The 25,251-nt window shown below is 40.0% G+C and overlaps 2 protein-coding genes across 2 annotated transcripts; one reads left to right on the plus strand and one right to left on the minus strand.

Moving 5' to 3' along the window:
* Positions 1 to 351: 351 nt before the first annotated feature.
* On the minus strand, positions 352 to 5,265 carry sla1a (Src like adaptor 1a). Its single transcript, XM_030788533.1, has 8 exons — positions 5,131 to 5,265; positions 4,254 to 4,350; positions 3,768 to 3,867; positions 3,535 to 3,621; positions 2,715 to 2,818; positions 2,447 to 2,578; positions 1,000 to 1,129; positions 352 to 556 (listed from the first exon to the last, which is right to left on the minus strand). The coding sequence occupies exons 2-8, from the start codon at positions 4,318 to 4,320 to the stop codon at positions 352 to 354; spliced, it is 825 nt and encodes a 274-aa protein (XP_030644393.1). The 5' UTR covers positions 4,321 to 4,350; positions 5,131 to 5,265.
* Positions 5,266 to 19,495: 14,230 nt separating this feature from the next.
* Positions 19,496 to 24,784, plus strand: ccn4a (cellular communication network factor 4a). Its single transcript, XM_030788534.1, has 5 exons — positions 19,496 to 19,543; positions 22,315 to 22,555; positions 23,004 to 23,258; positions 24,005 to 24,198; positions 24,485 to 24,784. The coding sequence occupies exons 1-5, from the start codon at positions 19,496 to 19,498 to the stop codon at positions 24,782 to 24,784; spliced, it is 1,038 nt and encodes a 345-aa protein (XP_030644394.1).
* Positions 24,785 to 25,251: the final 467 nt, after the last annotated feature.

Consider the following 25,251-nt stretch of genomic DNA (forward strand, 5'->3'; position numbering starts at 1 on the left):
ACAGACACCACGCATACGCATACGCATACACACAGACCAATTCACAAAGTACATCAAGTCTTTCTTTGACCATTCTAATGCCAACAGGTTTCAGAGACACTCCCTGTCCTTAAACAGTATATACCGCATTAAAACATGCTTCCCAACTTAATTAACTTTAAGAGCTACAATGACTGTCCAGTGCTTACAGGAGAAACAAGTGTGTTCAATTGGAAAGTCCTGATAATGGTCTGCTGTATACTCATTTTGTGGAAAAAAAACCCCACTGAGGAACCCAAAAGGCTGTTTATTTTTCGCCTCTGTGTCCATGCATAGAATGTTTCTTTGAAAATCGTTCACCATCTATTCACACTATTCGTCAAAGTTCATGTCACCGTTGCTGTAGTCCGACAGCATGCAAACGGACTTGCTTTTATTTTTACGCTTGTTTATGCGGCCTGTGTCCTGCAATCCAGTGAGTGACAGATAGGAGGCGATGCTGTTCCTGACGCCATAGCTCACCATGTTTTCCCTGTTCATCGGAGACCCTTCAGTGCTGGGACTTAGAAGGTGGGACCTATACACAAAGAGCAAAAGACCACATTTAGTGACCAATCTCTGTGACTGAAGTAAATTAGACTCTTGCACAGTTACCTCTCTGTTAAAGCAGAAGCAGACAGGCTATGGGCCTTCTTTTGTAACTAACAAAAATGGCTTTGATGAGTAAATTCATCCCAAAATTTTAGACAGACAAAGTTTCTTGATTGTATCTCTATACGTGCACCCAACCACTTGAATTTTGATACCCTTACACACAGTTTGCTTATACGTCAATGCAATTTAGGTTTTGCATTTCTTTATTATTAACAGGTTGACGCTTTCATCAATTACACATAGGTAAGGCAGAAGACTGCCTACGTTCAAATCTACAATAATGTGTTTTCAGATAGACATCAGATAGATACACTATGATTAACTGTCAATTGCGATCAGTTGAACTAGAAACAATACGGAACGTACCTGTCCACATTCTTCCAGTCGAAGTTACGCCGCATGACCACAGGTGGTGCCTGTGAGGTGGTGCTCAGCACGTTTGTGGGGTTGGCCTGACAGGGAGCCGTTAGAACACAGCAGATACCGTCGGAAGAGTCTGAGTGGTCACACAAAAGTCACAGTTAACGCACATCCTCATAAACAAGTCACATCTAACCATTGCAAAACGCTCAGCAAAACATGTGATCGTACTCCAATGGTCACATCCACATCCTCTTTTCATGTCCGGCGTCAGTCTGATATCAGAACGTGTCTCAAATAATAAATAACTCCTTAACCTCCGCTTCATACCTCTTACGCCCACTCAACCTTAAACAAGATCGGTAAACAGCACTCGAAAGACGAGAAGATCGAACAAATGATAACAGCTCACCAAGACTCCAGCAGAAAATCAGTGTTTACAGAGTTGAGGTTCTTTAACAGAACATGCGAACAACGTTGAAGAAATTTCAAAGGGAGACCCTTCTGAAAAATGTGACAAACCAAAATTTTTGTAATCACGAAAATGTCCTAACACGGGCATCGCAATCTACAGATTACCAAAGCTGACGCAAAGTTGAAAATGCACATTTCATCTGCATTGTTGGACAGATATGTTGAATGCATATTGTATCATGCAATCGTCACTAAGTCATCCTGGTCTGAATGACACAAGACAAGTTATTTTGTGATTTTTGCATTTAAACAAAGCTCAAAGTCTTAACATTTCAGAAAATTCTCCATTATGGTCATATCTACAGTAGATGGGGTTGGTAGAGGGGTACCAGAGCTTTGCTATTACCACTACCACTATGACTACTCCTGCTACTTTACAATAAACACAAAAGGAGAGAGGGAAAGAAAGAAAGACTTTTTTGCTTTTTACATTGGGAGAAGACAGAATGACCACCCATTACTCTCTCACATTCTTTGATCATGACAGTAACAGAAGTTATGTGTGAAGTTTGTACCTGCTTGACTGATGTCATCAACAGTACATGCGATTACTCCTCTAAATTGAATTACTGCCTTTTAAAAAAAAAACCCAGACAAGTAAATAAATCTAGTGGTATAAAACTAATGCCTCAGTTTTGTGTCCTCCAGGCTGTTTATTGGCAGATCCCAAAACCACTGTCTTGGGACTCCCACTGAAGCACCCGAAGTTAATTCTGGAGCCCAGTGAAATCCACTCATATAAATCAGCTGTTTCTTATCAACAGTAAATGTCTGCGCGCCACCTGAGAAGGCCTACCACAGCTCCTATAACTTTCTTTTTAACTTTTGTAAACATATACTGAGATAGCAGTGAGGTTATTATAGCATATTTGGCTGTAAAGGGACTTGTGCAATAAGCAATGAAGGCCGGCAGGCATTATATGCCACCCACATTGTGAATGATGTTCAAAGGTTCATCTTCGCTGCATATGACACTCACCAGAGTAGTGGTTGACCATGTCCTCCAGACACTGGAAAGTGAGGCGAGGGGAAATGTAGTACCAACTGTTGGCCATTCGGAAAATTTTATAGTGCTTTATGGACCTGTGTCTCACAGAGAGAGAGTAGACACCTGCAGGGGAAACCGTTCAGAAAGGGACAGATGAGTTTGGAGTCAAGATAACATCTATCAACCCTGATCACAGATCAGTGAGTTCTCCAAGGATGAGGGGGATCAGGGACCCAGAGGTGTTTTGTGTTGTTCTCACCTCTTTCCTTTGGGCTCTCTCTGACCATAAAAGAGCCAGCCGAGTTTCCCGGCAACCAGAGGAGCTCCTCTGCCTTCTGTCTGGCCACTCCCTCAAACAGCCATCTGGAAAACAACAATTATACCAATTAAACCAAACAAAAGATTACAAAACAATAGAAATAATAATAATAATAAAAGAAATGCACCATCTTAACTGATGTTCTCCAAGTTTTGACATTTGAAACTTGAGCCCAGACAAGTCATAACATTTTTTTTTTCCTTAATTGAATTTCCAAGTTAGCTTTCGAAGCGCAATGTTCTTGTCTTCTTCTAGTGAACAGCATAAGTCTACGATATACGGGATTACACCATAAATCCATTTTGTCTTTCTGTAACATAGTAAATTCTGGTATTACGTCATAGAAAAATCTAGCAAACTGAATGTTCCCTGACTCTGAATGATATGAAGAAATGGAGCGCTTGTGTCAGAACAGTGCAGGTCTACTGAAGGTCTAGATGAGTGGAATAGTCTGCACATGCCAAAATGAAATATGTTGTCAGCTATGTGAAATGTAAGAGAAAAAGAAAATGATTTAATATCCATCGAATGTTTTTTTTTTGTAAAAAACACCCTTGGAGCACCACAGTTCAACGGAATGAAGTTGCCTAACCCAAAACATGTGTCTGAATATCTGTTGTTGTTGTTGTTGTTGTCGTTTTGATAGTTCCATTTTCACACTGAAATTCCATTCAATATAAATGCAAATTGGAACATATCGTTCCGAACTGGAATGATAGCATATTAAAATTGGGATTTGAATAGAGAGGACACAGCTTACCCATGATAAACTTTGGCCACGTGCGTGACTGGGATGTAGTTTTCCACTCCTGTCTGGAAAGATCGAACTTTCCACCAGCAGCCCTCTCTGACAATAACAAAGCGACGCTCATTAGTGTTAAGAAAAAAGGAAAGTTAAAAAAAAAAAGAAAAGAAACAGTCTCATATAAATGTCAGCGGTATTACAGACAGAGACGCAGAGTCTTCGGCGTGTATTTTTGGCAAGATACTTACTCAGCCAACCCCCTTAGTTTCTCCCCCATTCTGAAAATAGGTTCGCTGACATCCCGGCATGGGTAATCAGACAAGACCACGAGCGTGTCGTGGTCCGTTACTGATGAACAGAGAAAATGCACAGTTGTTAGTCTCACTGCGCGACCGTTTTCATATCTTATGCATTATCGTTTAGGCACCAGGGTCTTTCTAATGGTCATTAACACGTTACAGTTCAATTATTAAGACTTTTATACAAATTTTGGTTTGAACACAAAATGATACTGTGTGGGGAAAAAAAACAGACAAATACATGCACTCATACATGAACACTCATATACGAACACACATACATACATACGCACGCACGCATGCACGCACGCACGAACGCACAAGCACGCACACACACACACCTCAGAAAGCACACAAGTACAAAGTTTGTTTTGTTTCCATAATTATTTATATAGATATGTACTCCCAAAAAGAAAACACCACCAGGAAACCTACTTTTAAATGTAGAGTTGTCAGTTTCAGTTCTGCTGACGCTATTTTGACTCTTCATCACATTTCCCATGATGACTGATGTCAAAGAGGGCCTAACTCTCTGCAGACACAGACATGCGTTACATTTAACAGCACGAGTCGACGCGCTGTCTTTACCATTATCAATCCTTCATATTGACAGCCCAAGCATATATCTCCACTGACCCTCTGCTTGTTACGTAACTTCCTACAGACTGAGCAGAGCCTTATCTCTGACAGGGCACTAAGAATGGGGAAGCTGTGGAGAGCTTCTGACTACCACAGTTTTCCATTTGACTCTCCTGCAGCAAAGGACCCAAAAAACAAACAAAACAAACAACTGATAATGTATTTGGAGCATAAACTTATAAAAATAATTAAAAAAAAAAAAAAAAAAGTATCCATTCGTCGTAGGTTTTGTAAAAGTGAAATGTCAGAACGAAGTCAGAAGTCGGGGGGGAAAAAAATCTGAAGCGTTTATGTGTAAAATTCTTCATACATAGTTTTTAGTATAGTACGTAAAAGAGTAACTTTGAAGGCCGCATTTAATTGGAGTGTGATAAGTTTATTCTGCACTCCACAGTGTTCTACAACATCATAGCAGTATTGTCTTCTGTCTTACTAATGATGAAAAACGGACCATGGGAAATATTCAGGGAAAAAAAAAACTTGACACAAATAATATGAAATAAGACATAGTTAATGTAATATATACGGGAAAGGAGGGGGGGGGGGGTAATACAGTGGGCATAGGTAGCATACCACTTGCTGATGCTTGATATTCAGAGATAAGCAAGGAGATGACTATCTTGTCAGTTTAAGTCTCAAAAGACCTGAGAATGAAGACCAAATTTCCACTCACCTCTCATCCAGCGCTCATCTAGATGTCACTGAGTGTCCCTCAGTTGAAGCAGAGCTTCAGCAGGACCATAGATATCATAACACTGAAGGTGGGGGACCAGAACGGAGGCTCGATCAGAACAGCCCTGTGCCCCGAGAGACCTGCAGGGTTGCAGCAAAGTATTCTACAGTCAAGCTCACACCAGAAGTGAGAACATGTCCTCTCTGGCCACACACTTCCTCTAACGAAAAGAGGAAGACGAGAAAGCAGCGCTGCTGATCGTGTCGCCTCTTTTGCAGAGTTGCAGAAGAACCACGAGGGCCCTTTCTGCATTTTCAGCATACGAAAAGTCTAAATAATTTTACCTCAGGAGATTATTATCATGTTTGCGCACATATTTTATGTCTTGATGAAGATTAAACTAAGTCACCACACCACCCGTCACCACAGAAAAGGAAATACAATCAGCCATAGTTTTTATATATATATATATATATACATATATAGATCACTCTATTGTCTGTTTATCTTACTGTCAGTGTGTCATTTCATATAAAACTATACAAGTGCCATCTGATAAAAACACCTGGGTCTAAACCGTGTGAATTATACTAAAACGGTTTTAGGTGGTTTTGTAGTTGGGTAGAATTTAGTTGGTTATTTAGTCAGTGTGTCAGATTTGACATTAGTGTTGTTGCAAAAGGTGATTTTATCAGAATTCATCCGCAATGGAAAGCCTGACAGTGCTTTTTACTTAGCTGTCACTGCCAGTCAACACATCACACTGTCACTATCATTCAACCCGTCACACTGTCACTCCATATGTTATTTATAAGTCTCAGCGAGCATGGTGGGTGTTCAGCGTGTTTTTAATAAGAAAACCACCGTGTCAAAATTGTTGAACATTGCCATTACACAGTCAGAGACATAGAGTGAGATCAGTTTTAAGTTTATGGAGCTTTCTAGAACACGGAAGCTATATATATATATATATATATATATATATACACACACACATATGTGTGTGTGGGTGAGTGGGTGTATATATATAACACTGAAATTCTTTTGTTTGATTCAGAAACCTTGCTGACACGAATGAGCAGCCCCAGACTGGCACGCAGGGCCATTTAAAATGGGTGATCATTGTGCTGGAGATAATGTGGTCGTGTGGTCAAAGTGTGATGGGCTGAAGGGTGAAGTAGTTCATAGGTTTACAGCCCTCTGCAGTCTGAAGAGTCTCTGCTTTCTGAGAGTGCACTATAATCCACCACTTCACCTGCATTAGAGCCTTCTCTCCAGACATGTAATATATCTGACATACCCAACCACGGGCCCTAGTCCAATGTCCTCTTTTGAACTATTTATGGAAAAAAAAAAAAAAAAAAGTAGGTCTGTTACAAAAGTGACAAGCAGCAAAACTGTTGACTTTACACAGATGCAGACAGACAACATCCTCCTAAATGCCTAAACCATAATTCATCTTTTAGAGTTATAATTCATCTTTTAAAGTGACACAGTGGAATTCTGAAATCTTCATTACATATAAAAAAAAATGACTAACTGACCAGCTCTATTCCAACACAATCAATTAGTGTAAAACACAGAATAAATAAATAAATAAATAATTGAAACCCGTTCGGACATCCTTCTTGGCCTACGTAGAGTTTAATAAAATAGAATAAAATATGTGTGCTGCTGAGGTTTCTCGAGTTCTGAGATTAAATGGCTGACTGAAAGCTGAACTGGATCCAGTGTGAATCTGGATCCGGTGTGAGTCTGGCTTGCTTTTCTTCCAGGCCCAGGCTTCCTGAGCACATGTTACCAGAGAACTCTTCATTTGATGGATGGGGGTAATGGCTATGAACACTGTGAGCAGTGAGTTGAGTTCAGGTCACCAATCAATGCTGAGATACAATGACCGAGTTGTTGTTCTTATTAATTATTGCTCTGTTCATTTGGAATGAATTTAGAATGACATTTACAGTCCTACTCAGGGTGTTCAGTTAAACAGGCATTGCATCATATCGCCTGTGAACACAGAAAACAGGAATTTGTCAAATACAGTTGATGCTATTTCTAAGAAATTCACATATTTTTTCAAATACCAAGAAGCATAAACTTTATGTGCTTTTATAAAGTGAAATTATTAGTTTGGAGAGGAGGATTTAAAGCCAGGAAAGGTTTAGATGCCCACCCAAAATAAACGTTTAGTTCTTTTCAAACACTAAAAGCTCTGCACGGTTGTTGACTAGTTTCAGTTGTGGTCAGCAGGAAGGAAATTTGGTTTTGGACTGCATTTAACTGAGTACTCCATTTAGAGAAAGAGTGGGTTTTGTTTTGCTTTTTCTATTACCAATTTTAAAATAGAGCACATGTTCTAAAGCTGTTTCAGACAGGTGAACTACGTAAGACCAAAACTGTGGCAAAACAACTTTTTAGCATGACTAACACAGAATAAGCTCAGTGTTTCTGCTGTGTTGAACTGTATTTGATAATCAGCTGATGGCAGTTTTCCAAGTTGTATAAGCTGCTGAAATGCAATTAGAGCTAATTCATGATATTTTCAATGATTTGGTGTGTGTGGCAACACACAACAACTGCACATAATTTTCATCAAACACATTGCAGATACTGTGTGACAGAAATCTTTCTTCCATTAGACTTTGTTTTGTCAATTAGCCTCTGCATTGCTGAAAAACAGCGTAAAAGTCAAACTATTCTGGATTGAACTGGCTTTGTCCCAATGCTTTTAGTTTAAAACCAGCTGCTCTTTACTTTGGGCCGTCTCGTAAACTCAGTGTGTTCTCTCTTAAGTGAGATAATTCATTTTCAAAAGCAGAGAAAGTAAAAAAAAAAACAGCGTGATCGTCGCAGTTTCCTTATACAAGTTCCTCATTCTGTTTTCCAATATTTACACAAAAGTAATTATATATTTAAAGTGCCATTTCAGTGAAGTTGTTGCCTTTGTGGTGCATTCTTATCATATAAAATGAGGGAAAACCTGCCCAACTGGTTAGTGGTTTCACAACTTTACTGCAAAACCATCGAAGAATGAACAATTATCAAGAAAAAGTGAGTATTTTTACCCATCAAAATGTGTGTGTGTGTGTGTGTGTGTGTGCATGCATGCATGCGTGCGTGTGCATGTATGCGTGCATGTTTGTGTGTGTGTATGTATGTGTGGGTATAAGTGTTTTATTAAAATGTAAGAATTGTGCCAAAAAAAAAACTTCCAGACAGACTTTAATTAACATCTATCATTTACAACTTTTTTTTACAATCTTATGTTTGGTTTCACATATGTTATTTTATTGCCCAAGGACAACATGCTGTGAAGATGAGATGAAATAGTGCCCGGTAGGCAATTTTCCAACACCTAAAATCTTTAACCTGCTCCTTGAGCACTGGGGTCATATCATGCCTCTGATCTGACACCAACATGATCCAATGGAAACACAGCAACATAGAACACTCTATGTCCAAAAATCTGTCACCATTTTAAAAGTCAAAATCATTCTCAAACTCTATATATTAGATTTAAAAATTGTTTTAAATCTCATATTTTCATCCCAGAAAGCCACATCATGACAGACATGGGGGTGTTTTTTTTCTATTTAGGAGAAGAACACTATTTCATATCCAGAGTTGGACAGAAAGTTAGCGTCACACATGCATCTTGTCTCTGTTAAAGCCATTATCCTCCTGTTTCTTAACCTCCACGTTTTATCCATTTATTCCTCCCGCTGTTTGAACATGACCTATAGCCAGAGGTGACATAATAAGTACCCATGTCAAATATATCATATTATTTAATGTTTGTTTTACTCTTATCTTCAAGCACAACTGTCTGGGTAGAATAAATGTCAAAAATAATCTTTAAAAGTCACAGCATAACAATGTAATGAAATTATCTTCTGGCCAAACCACAAAATTACAGACTAATTGTATCAACACTTAGCCAGTGGTGCATTTATCACTTAGCCAGTTCCTCTGAAGAATATTCCACATTCCTCAGATATCATTCTATCTTAATCCTCACCACTGGACCTCGTACTGTATAATTTCCACTAGAATTTGAGTTGTTCTTAATGACACTATAGATTGTGTCTGTTCCACTCACACCACATGCTGGGAGGGTGTGTAAATATTGGATGTTCATCATCTGTTCAGCAATTCGGCACCATAGCCCGCACACACACGCACGCACACACACGCACGCACACACACGCACACACGCGCACACATACACAGTTGCACGTCCCAGTGGAAACTCTTACACATAAGAAAGGAGAGTTATGTCACCACATAAATTGTGCTATGTAGCCATTATGACTCTATAGGAGTGAACCACCAAGCACTCTGTGAGGATGCACCAGAATCATCAGAACCCAGGCTGTGGGACTATAAGCACAGACATGTGGTAGACCCCACAATATAGTTCTACACGTCAGATACGCGTGGGGAGAAACCCAGACAAAAAAAAAATCATGCATCACCACGTCACAACATCTGACAGGCCGACAACAGTATTCTGTCAAAATTAAAACAATAACATCGACTCCTTTTAAGTTGCCTTTGGATTCATAATTTTCAGTTTTTCTCTCAAGCATTGGCTTGAGGTTGACAGTGTTAGCAACCAAAGAGATCATTCGTATGGGGGAAACTTCATAAGACCCATTTTGACATAATTTCACGTTTGTTTTTTTTTGTGCCTACGAATGTCACTGGCTTTCCAAGAATCCCTCCATTGTGACATGGCAATTTTAAGTAATATGAGAAAAACAAGAGTTTATTCAGACACGTTAGGGCGCGGCAGTAGAGTCTTTGGAACAGACTGATCAGACCGTGATTACAGTGGGACAAGGTCCCCTGTGTGTCCAGGCAGGTCCCTGTTTAGCCCCTTAATTGCCATGGCATAATTCCAGCCCCCCTGAGCTGAAGAGGGAACTTCATTACAGTGTGCCAGCCCTGGGCATAACGAACAACCTCTCCACAGTCTTCCGTATGCTTATCGCCATGGCATCGGCTATTTCCTGCTTAACACAGACATTTAACCTGCTCTGTTTTTCAAGTTGTTTTGTTTATGTAGAGTACCTGCAAAAACCCAGCCACCTTTCTGTCTTGAGTTCAGAGTTATATGAGTCCTCCTTGTGCACCCTGTTTTCCAAAGAAATGTTTTCAAACTGTAAGGAACAAAAACATGTGGATCTAATAAAAATGTTTTGGAATTGTCTTATAGTTGCTCAAGGGATAGGAATACTGGAACACAATACCTGGATTGTTATCAATGTTATGCTTCCATTTCATATTTTTATAGTTGCTTTGTACATACATTTTTATGGTTTCATCTGAATGTTATAACACTAGATTAGACTCTATATTTTACATTTGAAAGCAGTTCTTATGTAACTGAAATTTTCATGTTTGCGATTTTCATCAAGAGGGAAGTGAGAGCTCGCAAGGAAACAAGAACCATTCTAAATTTTCCATAGTCTTGGCTTGAGAACTGTCTAACTCTTTCAGCTGCAAACTTTCCAGGAAAGATTTCCACCACAGTGAGCAAAAAAAAAAGGTTTGCAGTGCACCTACTTCTGTTGTTTAATTGCACAAAGAATGTATCTGGTTCTTTTAAATACAGGTGTCACAATAGATAAAATATGACTGTATATGAATGGAATTTTCAGCTCCTGAATGAATAGCATCCAGTCAGACCCTACAGTTAGTACTGCAGGAGAATGCCAGAATAAAGGAAACACCAACATAAAGTACCTTAGCAGGGCACTGAGCCACCACAAGCTGCCAGAGAGGCTCTAGTGTGCCTTGGCGCAAATATCGTAAAAGTTTGGAACTCTTCTGGAGGAATATGACACTATTCTTTAATGAGAAATTCCATCATTTAATGTTTTATTGGCGATGATGGAAAATGTTGTCTCAAGTGCCTCTCCAAGAAGTGAAAAAAAGGGTCGAGATTGGGACGATATCAGGTAAATGAGAAAGATGTGGCATGTAATTTACAGCATTATCATTCTCAGACTTCACCATAAAGATCATCACTGAGATTGTTTTTATGCCAGTTAACTTGCTGCCTAAGCAGATACACTGATCTAAACCAGACCATGAAAATGCAACCTACACCATAACAGAACTATCAGTTCCCTCCACTGTGAGGGGAAAAAAAAAACTCAGCTCTTTAGTTCTCTGTAATCTCCTGTATTACACATGCGCCCATCTACTTGTTATGAAAAGAGTAAAGGATGACTCATCTCACCACATGACGTTTCCTCTGCCCAACAGACCACCACTGCCTGTGTTCACAACACCACTTGACGCACAAACATGTTTATATAGGCCTGATGGGTGTTTGTGCATTGTAACATGGACAGAGTGTTCTTCTCTGAGAACTACCTGACAGACTGGTCATGATAAAAATGCCCTGATTGTGTCTGATATTGATATTTGTAACTGAACGCATTAGAATTGGTCATCTGCTTTGCCCCTCATCTAGATCCAACACGCGTGTGTCATGTTTGGAAGGTGTACTCTTGTTATCTCTGCTGACATTAGCTGCTGATGTCTTTCCTTTAAACTTCCATACCACACATCAATAAGTTGAGCAATCTTTTCCCACAAAAGCTTTTGCGACACCGTGTGCTAAAACGAAATCCCCTGTTTCAAAGTTTCTGAAATCTCTTCTTCCACCTTGGGTCATCGAAATTACTGACATGTGTGGCATTTTTATCCATGAACCTAGGCATGATGAAATGTTAATTTCCTAATTACCACCCATTTTAAAGTCTATTCCAGTGCACTCTGCAACCATTAGTCACTCATTTCCTCTCTTTTTTTTTTCTTTGGCAGAGGCCTCTGAGAGGAAAGATACTTGATTGTTCACTTGCAAAATGAACACCTTTAGGCATTTGTGAGAAATATTGTTGGTTTCTTTGTTTGTATTTGTGTGTGTGTGTGTGTGTGTGTGTGTGTGAATGAGAGACAGAGAAAGAGAGAAAACTACAGTACATTTTCTCCAAGCTATTCTGAATCTGGATTTAAGGATTTGAACAAAATATCAGCTGGTTTTACTGTGACTTTAAAATTCTAGCAACAAACAACAGGAAAAAACAGACCTTTTTGTGATAGTAAATCAAGGCTCTTCTTTCAGTCTTCCAAAGAATCAGTTTACTGACTGTAAGACACAAAGAGTCAAAACTCTAATGTGATGGGTTGGAATCCCTTACCAACTGTGGTGTGTCCAACAGAATCTGCATCTGTGAGCTGGAGCAGGAGTTTTGATTTAACTAAAGGCAAATAAATAATGTAAGAAAAGAGCAGACAGAGCTTCAATGTTAGGACAGCCCTGTCCCCAAACTGTGAGGCAATCCTAATTACTGTCATACTGAAATCAAGTTTGTTTGTCAGCACAGTTCATAATGGTATGACCTAAGCAAGGTAAATCAAGAATAGCTACCACTGAGACAAGAACAAGCACACACACACGCATGCACATATGCACACACGCATGCACGCACACAAACACACACATACACACACACACACACACACACACACACACACACAGACAACATGACATGAATGATAAAGCCTCACTACTGATCTCTAAAAGTTTGTGACTTCTTCTTCTGCGTATTGAGCCAGGGGTTTTTATTCTGGTTCATTATCTGTTTCATGTGATGTGTTGCTCTCAGGCAGCGAGGTGACCACATTGTGCTATCTCGTTTGAGAAGCCCTGAGACCAGACTTAGTCCACAAATGGCTCAAATGACCACAGCCTTTCCACATCATGAGGAAATATATGACCACTTTGGTGTAAAAATAAATAAATCAATAAAGAAAGAAAGAAAGAAAGAAAAGAAAAGAATGCAAAAAAAGGGCAACATGGCTATTGAAAAAAGGGGCGAGTGTTTCAGTGTGATAAGGCCACCTTCGTTTCTTTTGATAGCTGTTGACTTCATCACCTGATCAACTTTGACCATAATGTCATGTACAGAATAAGCATCACAGTTCAAAATGGTTTATATATCAGCAATATCTGAGAAATACAGGTGCAGAGAGAATAGAATACAGCTATTTTCCTGTCTGTTGGTGTATACAGTGCAGTAACAGTTATACCATGGAGGGGGGGAGGGGTGAGAAGAATGCTTGAATGGAGCTAATTCTCTCTCTCTCCCTTACATTCTTACTTGATGTCCTAATCTACAGGAATTCCTTCTCTAACTAATCTCTATGTATGCTTACTTCCACTGACACATCCCTGTCCCCAACCACTACTTTCATTACATTTATAAAAATTCCCTTTATTTTAGACCAAGAATTTCAAATAAAAACATGTCTCACAGTGTTTGATATGTCTTTTTCATCTGATGATTGGCTTGACTATATCAAGCTACTGACCTGATCTGGTCCTCCTTGTTTCTATGACAACTCCTGCAGGTCAGCTGTGTCACATTCCAGATTCTTCCCTCTCTCTCAATGCAGAGTGCGAGTCCAGCCATAGTGAGGGGTTTCTGGACAGTCTCTGAAGGCCAGAGTCGTAGAGAATTGATGGATTTAAAGTGTGGCTTTGGCTCCCATGTATTGCACAGCAGTGAGCTTCTCTACTAAATACTGCTTATTTGCTTGCTTCGAGAGATTCTCAAATGGCCATAACTCACACAGACACAAACAAACAAATATATAAATGCGTACTGAGCTGAACGGGGTACAAAGGATGAGATCATATCCTGGGTCAAGACCTAAAACTGGGTACCCGTAGCATTAAGCTTCTTAAGAAAAAAAACCATACTGATAAAAAAAAAATGTTATTGACTTATTCACAGTATTACTGCAGATCTCTGAACAATCCTTATCATTACATTACATGTATTCACATGTACAAACACTATACAAAGTAGCACAAATATTACAACAACAATAAGGGTAAAATCACTGGTCATTGAATTTCTTAGATAATCTTTGAATCAAGAGAGAAGTATTCTGACAGCATGTGCTTCACCCCGTCACTAAGATAAAACTCTCTCTTAAGTGCACAAAATACCTTCTGTCTTTAGAGAGTTACTCATGAATAACTGGAAAATGCCTAAGCATCTGTCCAATCACAGATCATCTGGTCATTGCTAATCCTGGACCTTTTATGGCAAACTGAGAGAGACATACAAGGCAAGGAACTCATTAGGAGTAAAGGGTTGTTTCAGGTCAGTACGTGAATGTAAATTTCGGGGGGGGGGGGGGGGGGGGGGGGCTTTTACTGAGGGATAAAGACAGAGGGCATCGTTCTCTATATAATTACGTGGAGTGAAGACTAAATATGAATCCTAAACACATGGGGCTCACATGATATTTTCAAATGCAATATTTGAAAGCTCCCAGGCTGGTCTTTGGAATTGTAAAGCACGGTATGTGGGAGTTCATTTTGATTACTGTAGGACAAATAGATCTCTATTTGTCATTATCCCTACACACACACACACACACACACAAACACACACACACACGCAGCGTCAAAGACTGCTTTTTTGTGTTTGCTGAGACTGTGAGGTACCTTCAAGCTCCAGGGTAGAAGTCTAGCTCTTATTGGAGTCTTAAATCCTTCCCTTTGTGCACATGTCACCTCTCCTGCGGCACAGAGTGAGATGAACAAAGCCAGAGGAGCTTCATAAAGACACAGTCAGGCTAAAGTGACAGGGGGAATGAGAAACCCTAACCTTTATGTCCGATATGAAAGGGAAGCGCCGGGAATATGAACTCAAAGGGGAACTGCTCTCTTCATTACACTCTCCGACTTTCTGTCCCTTTCTCGTTTCTCATCCATCCGGTCCAAAGGTGAGCGTCATCTTATCAGCAGGACCTCAGGGTCTTCTCAGCTGCAGACCAGGCATGGTCTTTCCCCCTGTGTTTTTCTGGTCTTGGCTGATTGCCTGATCTCTCTTCCCCATCCCGACCATAAGACTCAAAGGAATGCCCTCATCTAACAGCCAAATGATTCAAAGAGTGATTCTTCTCAAGACCAAAGGTTTCCACGTTTGCTGAGATATCTCACCGGCTCAACCCAGTTAGAACTTCTTGGCTCATTCGTCTGTGTACTTCATCAAGGCTTCAAAGGGCCGTGTTGGTTAGATAGCATGGTCGCGTCAGCACAAAGCCAAACAGGGTGCGGTGTGAAGTTATAACTGACATTATTACAGGTCCATTACACACACAAAAAGACTCAAAAAGAAAAGGCTTAGGCGGAAAAGTAGCATCAGCACCAGTGACAAAACGGGAAACAAAGTAGCTAGATATAAAATCAACGATATAAAAATGACTTCACACTCCTAGCCAAGAGAGATGAGAATTGAAATTCTCTCAATGTTGACATCACTTGCTTAAAAGCCAGGTTCATTAGCATTTACATACATCTGCAAATTTTCAGTTTCATTTTCAAAGAAGCTGCTAAATATCAGTATTTTCTGTCCTTTGAGATAACCGAATGTCATAAATTACAGTTTGTCTGACAGAGCACACCACTGATCACTGATCACTCACACTTAGGAGATCAGTAACTGTAACTCTGCCAAAGAAAGCAGAAAGCAGATGACTCAATAATAAAAGAGCGGATAAGTGAACTTCTCTTATGCGTAACACTGATTGCAACAGGCTGGGTGATGAACTGAAAGTCCTCAAAGAATATGAGAGGAGAGGACAATGTTACAACAGATGTGAAAATGCTGTTGTGACATTCTCTGTTATCACTTCAGAGGGTCAGTTCATTTTTGCGGATATTTGCTCGCTATTTGCATTGGCCTCTGGCCACAGATGGTTTGGTGTAGACTTTTCTGTTATCAGTAGCCTTGAACAGGATTTAGTATCAAAGTCTTGTCACTTGAACAAAATAACAGTTGTGTCAGGCAAGCTTCTGATTGGTTAACAATTATGAAACATGAAGAATTTCCTCTCACTAACAACATGAATCAGACATGAATGAACCCTTTTCCAAGCCTCCTTTCTCATTGATGACAGGTTCTCCTGTTTTGAAAATCACACTGTGTACATGCACCAGTGTAAAGGTTAATGCAAAGTTGTGACACAACTTTATCCCAGAGATCAAATCAAGTTCAAATAAATGTTTGGATGCAAATTACACATAGCTACTGATGACACTAACAAGTATTATCTATGAAGAACAAACGATCATTTTCATAACCCATCCAGGTCAATTTAAGAATTGTTCATATACAGCCATTTAGAATTGCACATTAGCTATCATAAAGCCCATCTAGAGTATAGATTCATATGCAATGCAAAAACACATTTGAAATAAATAGAGCCATGCAATTTTTAAAATGTTTGGCAAAGTTCTCCGTGCGGTCTCTGCAAAAAATGTCTTCTTAACAAATGACTCGTAAATGGAAAAACCACAAGTGAAGATCTCAGAGATCTGGCTTTTTTAAGCGCAGCACTTCTCCAAGAGGTGGCTGCTCACAGATTGCGAGACCAGGCTAATACCTCCTTACAGTCCCATATGAGCCAGACCACAGTACTATACAGATTATATAAAGATCAAAATTACTGAACACAGTTTTGCCAAATCTTTTTTTACACCTTTGAGTTCCATTTCATTTTCATACCATACATTCCAGTTCCACCAGAAACGCTTATGGATTTGTATAGACGTGCTTATAAAAACACATCTGTACATATATCACATATATTTAGATTATACATTTATCTAAGCCCACCGATTTGTTTATTTTACTTCTTAAAAAGACTGTTTGTTTCTTGAGAATGCTCATCTTGCTTGTGTTTTATAAGGAAAAGCATTGCTCTTCACTCTATGATAAACAGACTAAGCAAGAGGATTTGGCAGGATTCATGATTTGCTGATGGAATAATGTGTTGGAAATGATTTGATAAGTAATTTGACATCATAAACCTTCTTTGTGATTCACGCACCACATTGCTAAATTTCTTATGAAATCAAATTCCAACTTTTTTTCACATCCCATAAAGTGTTCCATTTGACTGTGCCAGAAATCTCTAATAAGCCTGCAGATTTAGCCCCTGATGAAATCTTGATGTAAAGAAGATGTTTCGTGTTTATCCTGAGCTTATTTGGTAATGAATTAGAGCCCTTTAAAGCCGTGATTCAGAGATGGAAGAATATGAATACTTAACGTGCTAATGTTTCTCCCATTTTCCTATTTACAAATCAATACGGTTAAAATTCTCCCAGAAAAAAAAAAAAGAAAGGAACAGGTTCAAAGTGACTGAGTCCCAATCCTGTTGACTTGTAAAAAAACTTTCCCATGAGAGAATCTATCCAACTAACATTTTTTAGGTGACCTCTGTGCCTGCCCCAGCGCCTCTTGGTGCTCTAAAGGTCGATTTCTCTCTACGCTGACACGGATTAACTGTTTCAGTTTTCCTTAAAGTCAGTGGGGATTTCCTAATCAGGCCTTGATTGTAGAGCTTTGCACTATAAGGACTAAGGAGCTGAGGGGTCTGATGGGGGAATCTGTAGTTGACCAAACAGAGACTTAGCAGCGAACATCCTGTTTTTAGTCAACTGATGGATATCATTGTCCTCTCTCTGCCCACTTTTCACATTAAGTGCAATGTGTTGAGAAGAAATGTCACTCGGTCATGAAAAAAACCCAACAGGAAACATTTAAAGGAACCTTTCTGTTTGAGCAACAGAGGGAATTAAGGATTGGTTTACAGTGACTAAGGGCACTGATGTCCATAATTGGCCATAGCAGCGAATAATTTAGTCATGGAGGCGAGGAGCTGTCTCTATTCCTTTTGCCTATGGTCGAGTACTATTTTGAGCAGACTTGTGTTTTCCAAAGGCTGCTGTATAGTTTGTGCATAATTCATTTTCCAAAGATTTGGTGTTTCCATTTGTTGAATGGCACTTATGTTGACACCAAATCTTCAAAGGAGAACACCCTCTGCTGCCTTCATGTGGCTGTGCTCTACACTAAACATTGCTCCTCAAGTTTGGTCATTCATTGGTTTTCCACAAGAAGAGGATATCACAACAACAATGACTTTTTTTCATGACAAAGACTATGTCCTTAAGCTACCAAACCACTAGGTTCCATATGGTTATTAAAAAACAGCCATTGAATAAGACTTACAATTACATCACTCACTTTGAACCTTCTGTTTGGCAAAAGGTAAGGTGGTTGTAAATGACAAACCAACTTTTGTGCCTGGATTTTTCCTAATGATTTCATCCCTTTAATCCTTTTAATAGTGCTCAGACATGTTTTTTCTATTTATTTTCCCATTTTTTCCCTAAATTAGCTATTTTAAATGGATTTATAATTCTTGATGCAATGCATACCACAACAACAACAGTACTGACCCCTGCTAAATGAAGGTTTACAAAACTAAATAACACTGTGAAGGATCTTAGACCAATCCTTTATACAGAATGTTTTCAGACCTTTGATATCTCTCCTTCTGCCCTCCTCAATGCCGTCCACAGGTGTTCTGTGGTAAGAATTCTGAAGACAGAAATGACAAGTTCAACACATTTACTGGGATTTTTTCAATTCTATGAGAGGTGATAAGGAGATGTGCAGGTGGAGTATCTCCCTTGTGCCCCCAGTACTCAACAATGAAGGCCCAGCAGCAGTATGAGTGACAACTGAAGCCATACTGAATTGGCAGCAGACATACACAAGCTTAAAATGACCTTTTACTTTTCTTAAACGAAGGATGCCTGGTGTTTCATGGTACATTTGGGGGATTGGGGGAGGGCTGATCATACTGAGATATTATTAACAACACCTCACGAAAATGGCGCCTGTGCGTAATAGACGTACTCACACTGATTGTCCGTGAAATACATTGGAGAGCTGTGTGAGACTTAAATTGCGCTGGTGCCCGGTATTTCTGCAGAGGTAATGTAGACTCCTTTTCGATATTTTTGGAGCACCATGAAAATTAAACGCCACACGTTTTGTGTTGCCAAGGCTGTTAGATGGTTGAAAGAGTAAATATGGCTTCATTCATGGCTAATAAGCTATTTGGTTCCGGTACGTCTCTGAAATATTAATGACAGCATTACTATCAGGGCAGGTTAGGTTAGGATATATGTGTAATGGCTCCAACGTCCTCAGAGCCAGAGAACTCACATGAGTTTTCGCATGCCGTTACCTACAATCCCAAATCTTGGAAGGACAAAAAGTCAGTGAGGGAAAAGATGTGGGTATGTCCTTCCATTTGACGTCAAGACCGACTTTAATATTTGAGCCAAGGACCGAAGACGCACTGTAAGGAACTGTCATTTTGCAGAATGAATGGAACTTGCATGGAGAGACACTTTTTATTTGTTGAAAGGATCTAGTTCTGGGTTCAATGAATTTTTCACTCGGAATCAGTGATGAGTTGGCTCCTCACGTGGGTTCTATTTGCCGCCGGAATTCATCAGGTGAGATGGATTATCTGAACATTACTCCACAAAGAACAGAGTTTATTATTATTATTATTATTATTATTATTATTATTATTATCATTAAAAATGTAAATGAGCCAGGTAAAATCAATTGTCAATTGTTATTCTGCTGGACTGTAATCAGGAAAATAATTACAAGTCATGGAGAAGTTTGTGTAGTTCAGCTGAGGTGTTTCAGTGAACGCATGGTTGTGGTGGGGTCCATTAGCACTGTTTCTGACGCTACAGTTTACCTGTAATACATTACGCTATCAACTGATGCAGTTGTTAGCAACTATCGTACTTATGTTGCTGGATACAATACATCGTGGTGTGTTGTGCGCTTTCTGTTTGTTCTCAAGTGTCTGTGAAGAACTGTCTGTTGCAAGTTGTTTAGTTTGATGGCTACTTTGGATACATTAACATCTTGGAATCCTACAGCTTCTGTCTTACCCGTTATTAACGATCAATTAAGAATCATCCTAATTATGCCATCTGTCCATTGCAGTAATGGCAGTTTGTGACAGCTTTCAGTTACGCAATGCACGAATTCCTGCATATCACAGGTGCTTTAAATCAGCATCTCTCGTGAGTTTGTGTTTGAACTAACAAACGCGTAAAATTCTCTGCTCTGTTATGTACTATCTTTCATGGTGGTTTCGAGATTCTAAACATAATGAATAAATAATTCAGCTGAGATCATGCTGAATAAAATGGAATAACACTGCCATCAGGTGGATGTTTAATCGTCCTACACTACAGCACTAGCACCACGCTCACCTAAAGCAAGGTCAAACGCGAAAAGAATTGTATTTGAACGTGGTCTAAATAATGTTATTGCGGTCTTTTTCTCGTTTTTAATTTTAAAACACTATTTGTTAGAAAGACTGATACTTCAAAACTAATTTTGCTTTAGACCATGGGTCTTTTCAGCAATAACAATCATTCACTTCCATGATCTGCCCGTTGAAATGCTCGTCTATGGGCTGGCCAACTCCGACTTTGCAGAATGAAAAGCCACGCTGGCTGGAGTAATTCGGCGGAACTGCTGGCACTTTATATGGGGAGTAACACGTTTGTCAAGCACTGGAGGATTTTTTAGTTCTCGTGACATTAGTTCTCAACCACTTAAGCATAAAAGTGGTATTATAAACAAGTGCTCGAAGGTGTCTGTTCTTAACTTTTATTTTATTCCTATCAAGAGATCTACTGCTTGCAAAAGAGATTAATAAAAGATTTAAGGCAATGCTAAAACACGTTCATATTAAGGGACATGCTTTTGAAATGTGGGCTCCCTTTGTCGAATTTATATTCCTGTCTCTTTTTTCCACTTCTATAGCAATGAAAGGCAACAGCTTAATGGTTCCACTTAATACTAGCTGTGAGAAAATTATTTATACACAACCATTGTCTTTGACTGTGAAATGTATTTTGCGTACCTGGACCGGAGCTAAAAGGTTTGATGGCGGCAGACCAAAGCCGAACCCCTGAGGAATGGTTCTGTTGTGTGCCTGCCATTTAAGCTCATTTATCAGTATTAACATCTTCTACCGCAGAGCAGAATTATTTATCGCCATGTAGCCCTATAATTCCTTTACAAAGCGTAACAACTGAAATATGACAGAAGGGCGGCCAAGAACGAGCTCAGGGGAGAGAAATTATTGCACACACGAGATGATTAACTTCTGTCCCTGCGACAATTAATTTTGCATTCGGTATCCGAACAAAGCAGAAAAATCTCTTATTTAGCTTTAATGAATCGTGGTGGTGATTCAGTTGTAATTACAAAAGTTCAGAACAACAGGAGGAGCAATCAGAGAAAAGGGAACCGTAACGGATAGCGGTTGTGCTGAATCACATTGGTCTTTATTTTTCCATTGAGCGATAAGTTGTTAAAGCCTGTTTTATTGTGATGTGGTCTCGTTAGCTAACACAGTGTACAGTTTTTGTCAACTTTCCATTGTGTACAAAGGAAAATGTAGTTACCGCACAACGCATGTGGTATTTATCACATAATTTCAAAAAAAAAAGAAGAAGAAACGAAAAGAAAGAAAGAAAAACCTTGTCGCTTGAGTTATAGCTGAGTTTTGAGCGTCTTCAAATTATGAAACATACATGGCAGGGGGACAACACTAGGATGATCTTCCCATGCACACTGCCACGTTTCAATGGAAAAACAGCCGTCGTCTGGACAGAGTCATGAACAAACAGCTGAAACTGTTAAACAGGAATTATGACAGCAAAGAAAATCCACATTGTCTGGAGAATTTCTTAGCTCTCTGTATCCAGTCCAGACGCTATATTTTCAAAAGAGGCTGTAGAGATACTGGGTCATGATCTCCTCAGAGATGGGATAGTGTTTGTCTCCCTCTTGTGCCATGACTATCAAGTCTCACAGTTTTGCCATTAGATACTATCATGACTAGTGGTAAATAAACAGGAAACTCTACCTCACCTTCATCATCAAATCACAAATTATTAATAATCTCTAGGCAAGCAACAGCCTCCTCCTATATGCAAATGCAACTATAGATCTGCTGTGCAAAATGTGCAAATTTTTTGAAACGTTCTGTAATCTTTTGTAAACACCAAAGACGTCTTCCACATTTCCACAGATGTGGTTGCAGGAGACGTGGTTGCAGGGGATTTCCTAAGGTTGCAGTTCCAAACTAAAAATGAAACTCTGACAACGTACACTAACTTTTGCATCACTCCATCACCCTCTCAAATGTTCAAGGATTCTTTTTTGTTTTTTTCTCTCTACGCAGGCCCTTCCCCAGACGTCCTACACCCGCACCCAGTACTGCAGATGGCCCTGCCAGTGCCCGCCGGTCCCTCCGACGTGCCCGCCGGGCGTTAGTCTGATCATGGACGGTTGCGACTGCTGCCGCGCCTGCGCAAAGCAGGTGGGCGAGGTCTGCAACGAAGCAGAAACCTGCGACTATCACCGTGGCCTCTACTGCGACTACAGCGCAGACAACCCTAGGTACGAACAGGGCGTGTGTGCATGTAAGTGTCCCTACACGCACGGTGAAACCCAATTCAAGGGCACGGACCCTGTCATTAAGCATATTAACGCTATTTTGCTCTGCGCTCGGATTAAGATTATGAAGGTTCAGTAAGGGAGGGTTGTAAAACCAAGGCGACAGTCTAATCCTGCCCATCAGTTCACCACGGGCAGAGTGAAGCTATCATCCAGCATGAAAGTCTCACTGAAAGAGCTGTCAATGTTCTTATATAGCTATGTAATTTGAAAAGGTGCTGACTCATTGCCCTTTCATTTGATAGTAAATTTAATTCGACATCTTGGCATTGATTTGTCATGAAATACCAACGCACATATTTGTATTCCTCACATATAAGTGTCTTAATGAGTGGTTATGGTATATCTTCTTTGGTATGACTGTTCTTGACCAATCAAACACCTTTATGAGTGGTTTCCTTGGCGATTCTGCAGATCTCCTCGGCACTGGCTGTCAATACAACGGCGTTCTCTATCGCAATGGTGAGAGTTTTCAGCCCAACTGTAAATACCAATGCCTGTGTGTAAATGGGGCAATCGGTTGTGTGCCCCTGTGCACCGAGTCCAAACCTCCCAGGGTGTGGTGTCAGACCCCTCGGCGAGTGAAGATCCCAGGCCGCTGCTGTGAGCAGTGGATCTGCGATGAGCCAAGGAGGGGCCGAAAGACAGCTCCCAGACACGCTGTGGCTGGTATGCTCCAACATCCCACTAGACTCTCATCTTTATTGTTTCACAGGCTTCTTACATTTGACTAGGGTTAGAAGTTCATGAATTTGAGTTACGTATCATGAGACGTCATGATTAAATGAGGCAGTCCGACTGTAGCAAACTCAAACTCCCTGATATTAACCGACAGCAGATAAATCTTAGAGGCCTCCACTAGATTCTGGACATGATCGATGATGATTTGCATTTGAAGCATAATTAAATGCATGGAGCAACTTCAAAGGGTTAGAGCTAAGCTGCAGGTTGGTTTACACCTTCAGTGCTGAAGGTGTAAACCATCAAAGTGTGCACTGAGATGTGGGGTGAGCGCTTTCCTGTGTTATTTTCGGGTTGGGCTAACACATATGTTGTCCACAGGAAATTAGGAGTGGGTTTGGCTTTTCTGTTGACAAAACACCCCTTTGAACCTGTTCCCTCAGTAGCTAAAAATATAATTGTTTTTTTTTTTCTTTTGTTTTAATCCTACTTTTATATCAACCTATTCATTAGCTATCCTGTGATCCACAGCGTGTTGTCTGTTAGGCTCCTTTTGAGTTTTTTTTTTTTTTTTAGGTTTCTTAGTTGCTGTTTCCAAATACTGCAATACAAGATGGCTAATTCTGTGTGATACTGTCAATCTAACAGAATGTAACAGGATAGCTGAAGTATTAACACTGCAAAAGTGCATGAAGAACAGCTTCTCAGTAAATGTCCTTTTTGTGTTCTGACAGCACTCTCAAATGGAAAAGACAACTGGCATAAAAACTGTGTGACTCAGGTCACATCCTGGAGCCCCTGCTCCAAGACCTGTGGCAAAGGCGTGTCCTTACGCATCACCAATGACAACGAGCGCTGTGAGATGATCAAAGAGGCCAGACTCTGTAACATCCGCCCCTGTGAGGTCGATATCACCCAGCACATTAAGGTAAACGGTTTCTCTGTGTATGAGTTCACATCTTGCTACATGTCTGATACAAATTCTCTATCTGCTTGTCTCTGGAGTGGTTGTGATTTTTACCTCGTTCCGGTTAGATTTGTTAGAAGCTGATCCAGCTGCACACCAATCATTCACTGTAGAAACTTGCTGGAGCAATTTCTCATACGCTGCCCTATATGTTTTGTTGGGGGTTTTTTTTAGGGTTCTTTGAGATGTTTTGCTTTATTTTTGTTTTACTTATTGTTTTCCTTTTTTTTTTCTCCTGTTATGAAAGCCTGGGAAGAAGTGCCTGAACATCTACAGGGAGGAGCATCCATCCAACTTCACCATTTCAGGCTGCACCAGTAAGAAGGCCTACCGACCAAAATACTGCGGCGTCTGCACGGACGAACGCTGCTGCATCCCGTACAAGTCCAAGACCGTTACGGTGGAGTTTGAGTGTCCCAGCGGTGATGTGTTCTCCCGGCAGGTCATGTGGATCAACGCCTGCTTCTGCAACCTCAGCTGCAAAGACCCCAATGACATCTTCGCCGAGCTGGAGCAGTACTACGAGCACCGCGAAATTATGAACTGAAGGGCCGTTTGATTGACAGTTGTCACGGCTACAAATACTGTTCACGCTCCTTTTTTTTGCCATCTAAACCAGTTTTGGTGAGATGGATGATACTGTGGTTAAAACAAGTACAAGAGGTGAAATGAAATGAGTTGTTGTTTCAGTGTGCTTGCGAAACCACCTAAAGATATCACCTGTTTTCTGTCAATTAACACATTACTTTTGGGTGATCTTTATCAGTATTGATATACCTGTCATTGAACGAGGGCCTTTGCATTTTTTTTCCTGTCGGAAAGCTACTTAGAAAACATGTTATTTATGCGTATACACACGAGCAAGATCCTTAACTGACCACTTTCAAACAACTCCCTAACTTTTATAATAATTTTGAGTGCCGAGTTAAAACTTTTTTAAACTGTTTTTGGCTATGAGCCAAAAAGGAAAAAGTCAGTAATGAACACTTTTGTATAAATAATGTAAGTAGGTTT

Source organism: Chanos chanos, chromosome 12, assembly GCF_902362185.1.
Source record: "Chanos chanos chromosome 12, fChaCha1.1, whole genome shotgun sequence".
Taxonomy (NCBI): Eukaryota; Metazoa; Chordata; class Actinopteri; order Gonorynchiformes; family Chanidae; genus Chanos; species Chanos chanos.

What these genes read in the sequence shown, in the direction of transcription:
- ccn4a (XM_030788534.1), top strand. Translation starts at nt 19,496, where the DNA reads ATGAGTTGGCTCCTCACGTGGGTTCTATTTGCCGCCGGAATTCATCAG. An exon ending in TTGCCGCCGGAATTCATCAG is followed by an intron (nt 19,544 to 22,314) that starts GTGAGATGGATT and finishes CTCTCTACGCAG; the next exon opens with GCCCTTCCCCAGACGTCCTA. An exon ending in CGAACAGGGCGTGTGTGCAT is followed by an intron (nt 22,556 to 23,003) that starts GTAAGTGTCCCT and finishes GCGATTCTGCAG; the next exon opens with ATCTCCTCGGCACTGGCTGT.
- sla1a (XM_030788533.1), bottom strand. Translation starts at nt 4,320, where the DNA reads ATGGGAAATGTGATGAAGAGTCAAAATAGCGTCAGCAGAACTGAAACT. An exon ending in GTGGCCAAAGTTTATCATGG is followed by an intron (nt 2,819 to 3,534) that starts GTAAGCTGTGTC and finishes GTTGTTTTCCAG; the next exon opens with ATGGCTGTTTGAGGGAGTGG. An exon ending in AGAGAGCCCAAAGGAAAGAG is followed by an intron (nt 2,579 to 2,714) that starts GTGAGAACAACA and finishes TTTCCCCTGCAG; the next exon opens with GTGTCTACTCTCTCTCTGTG.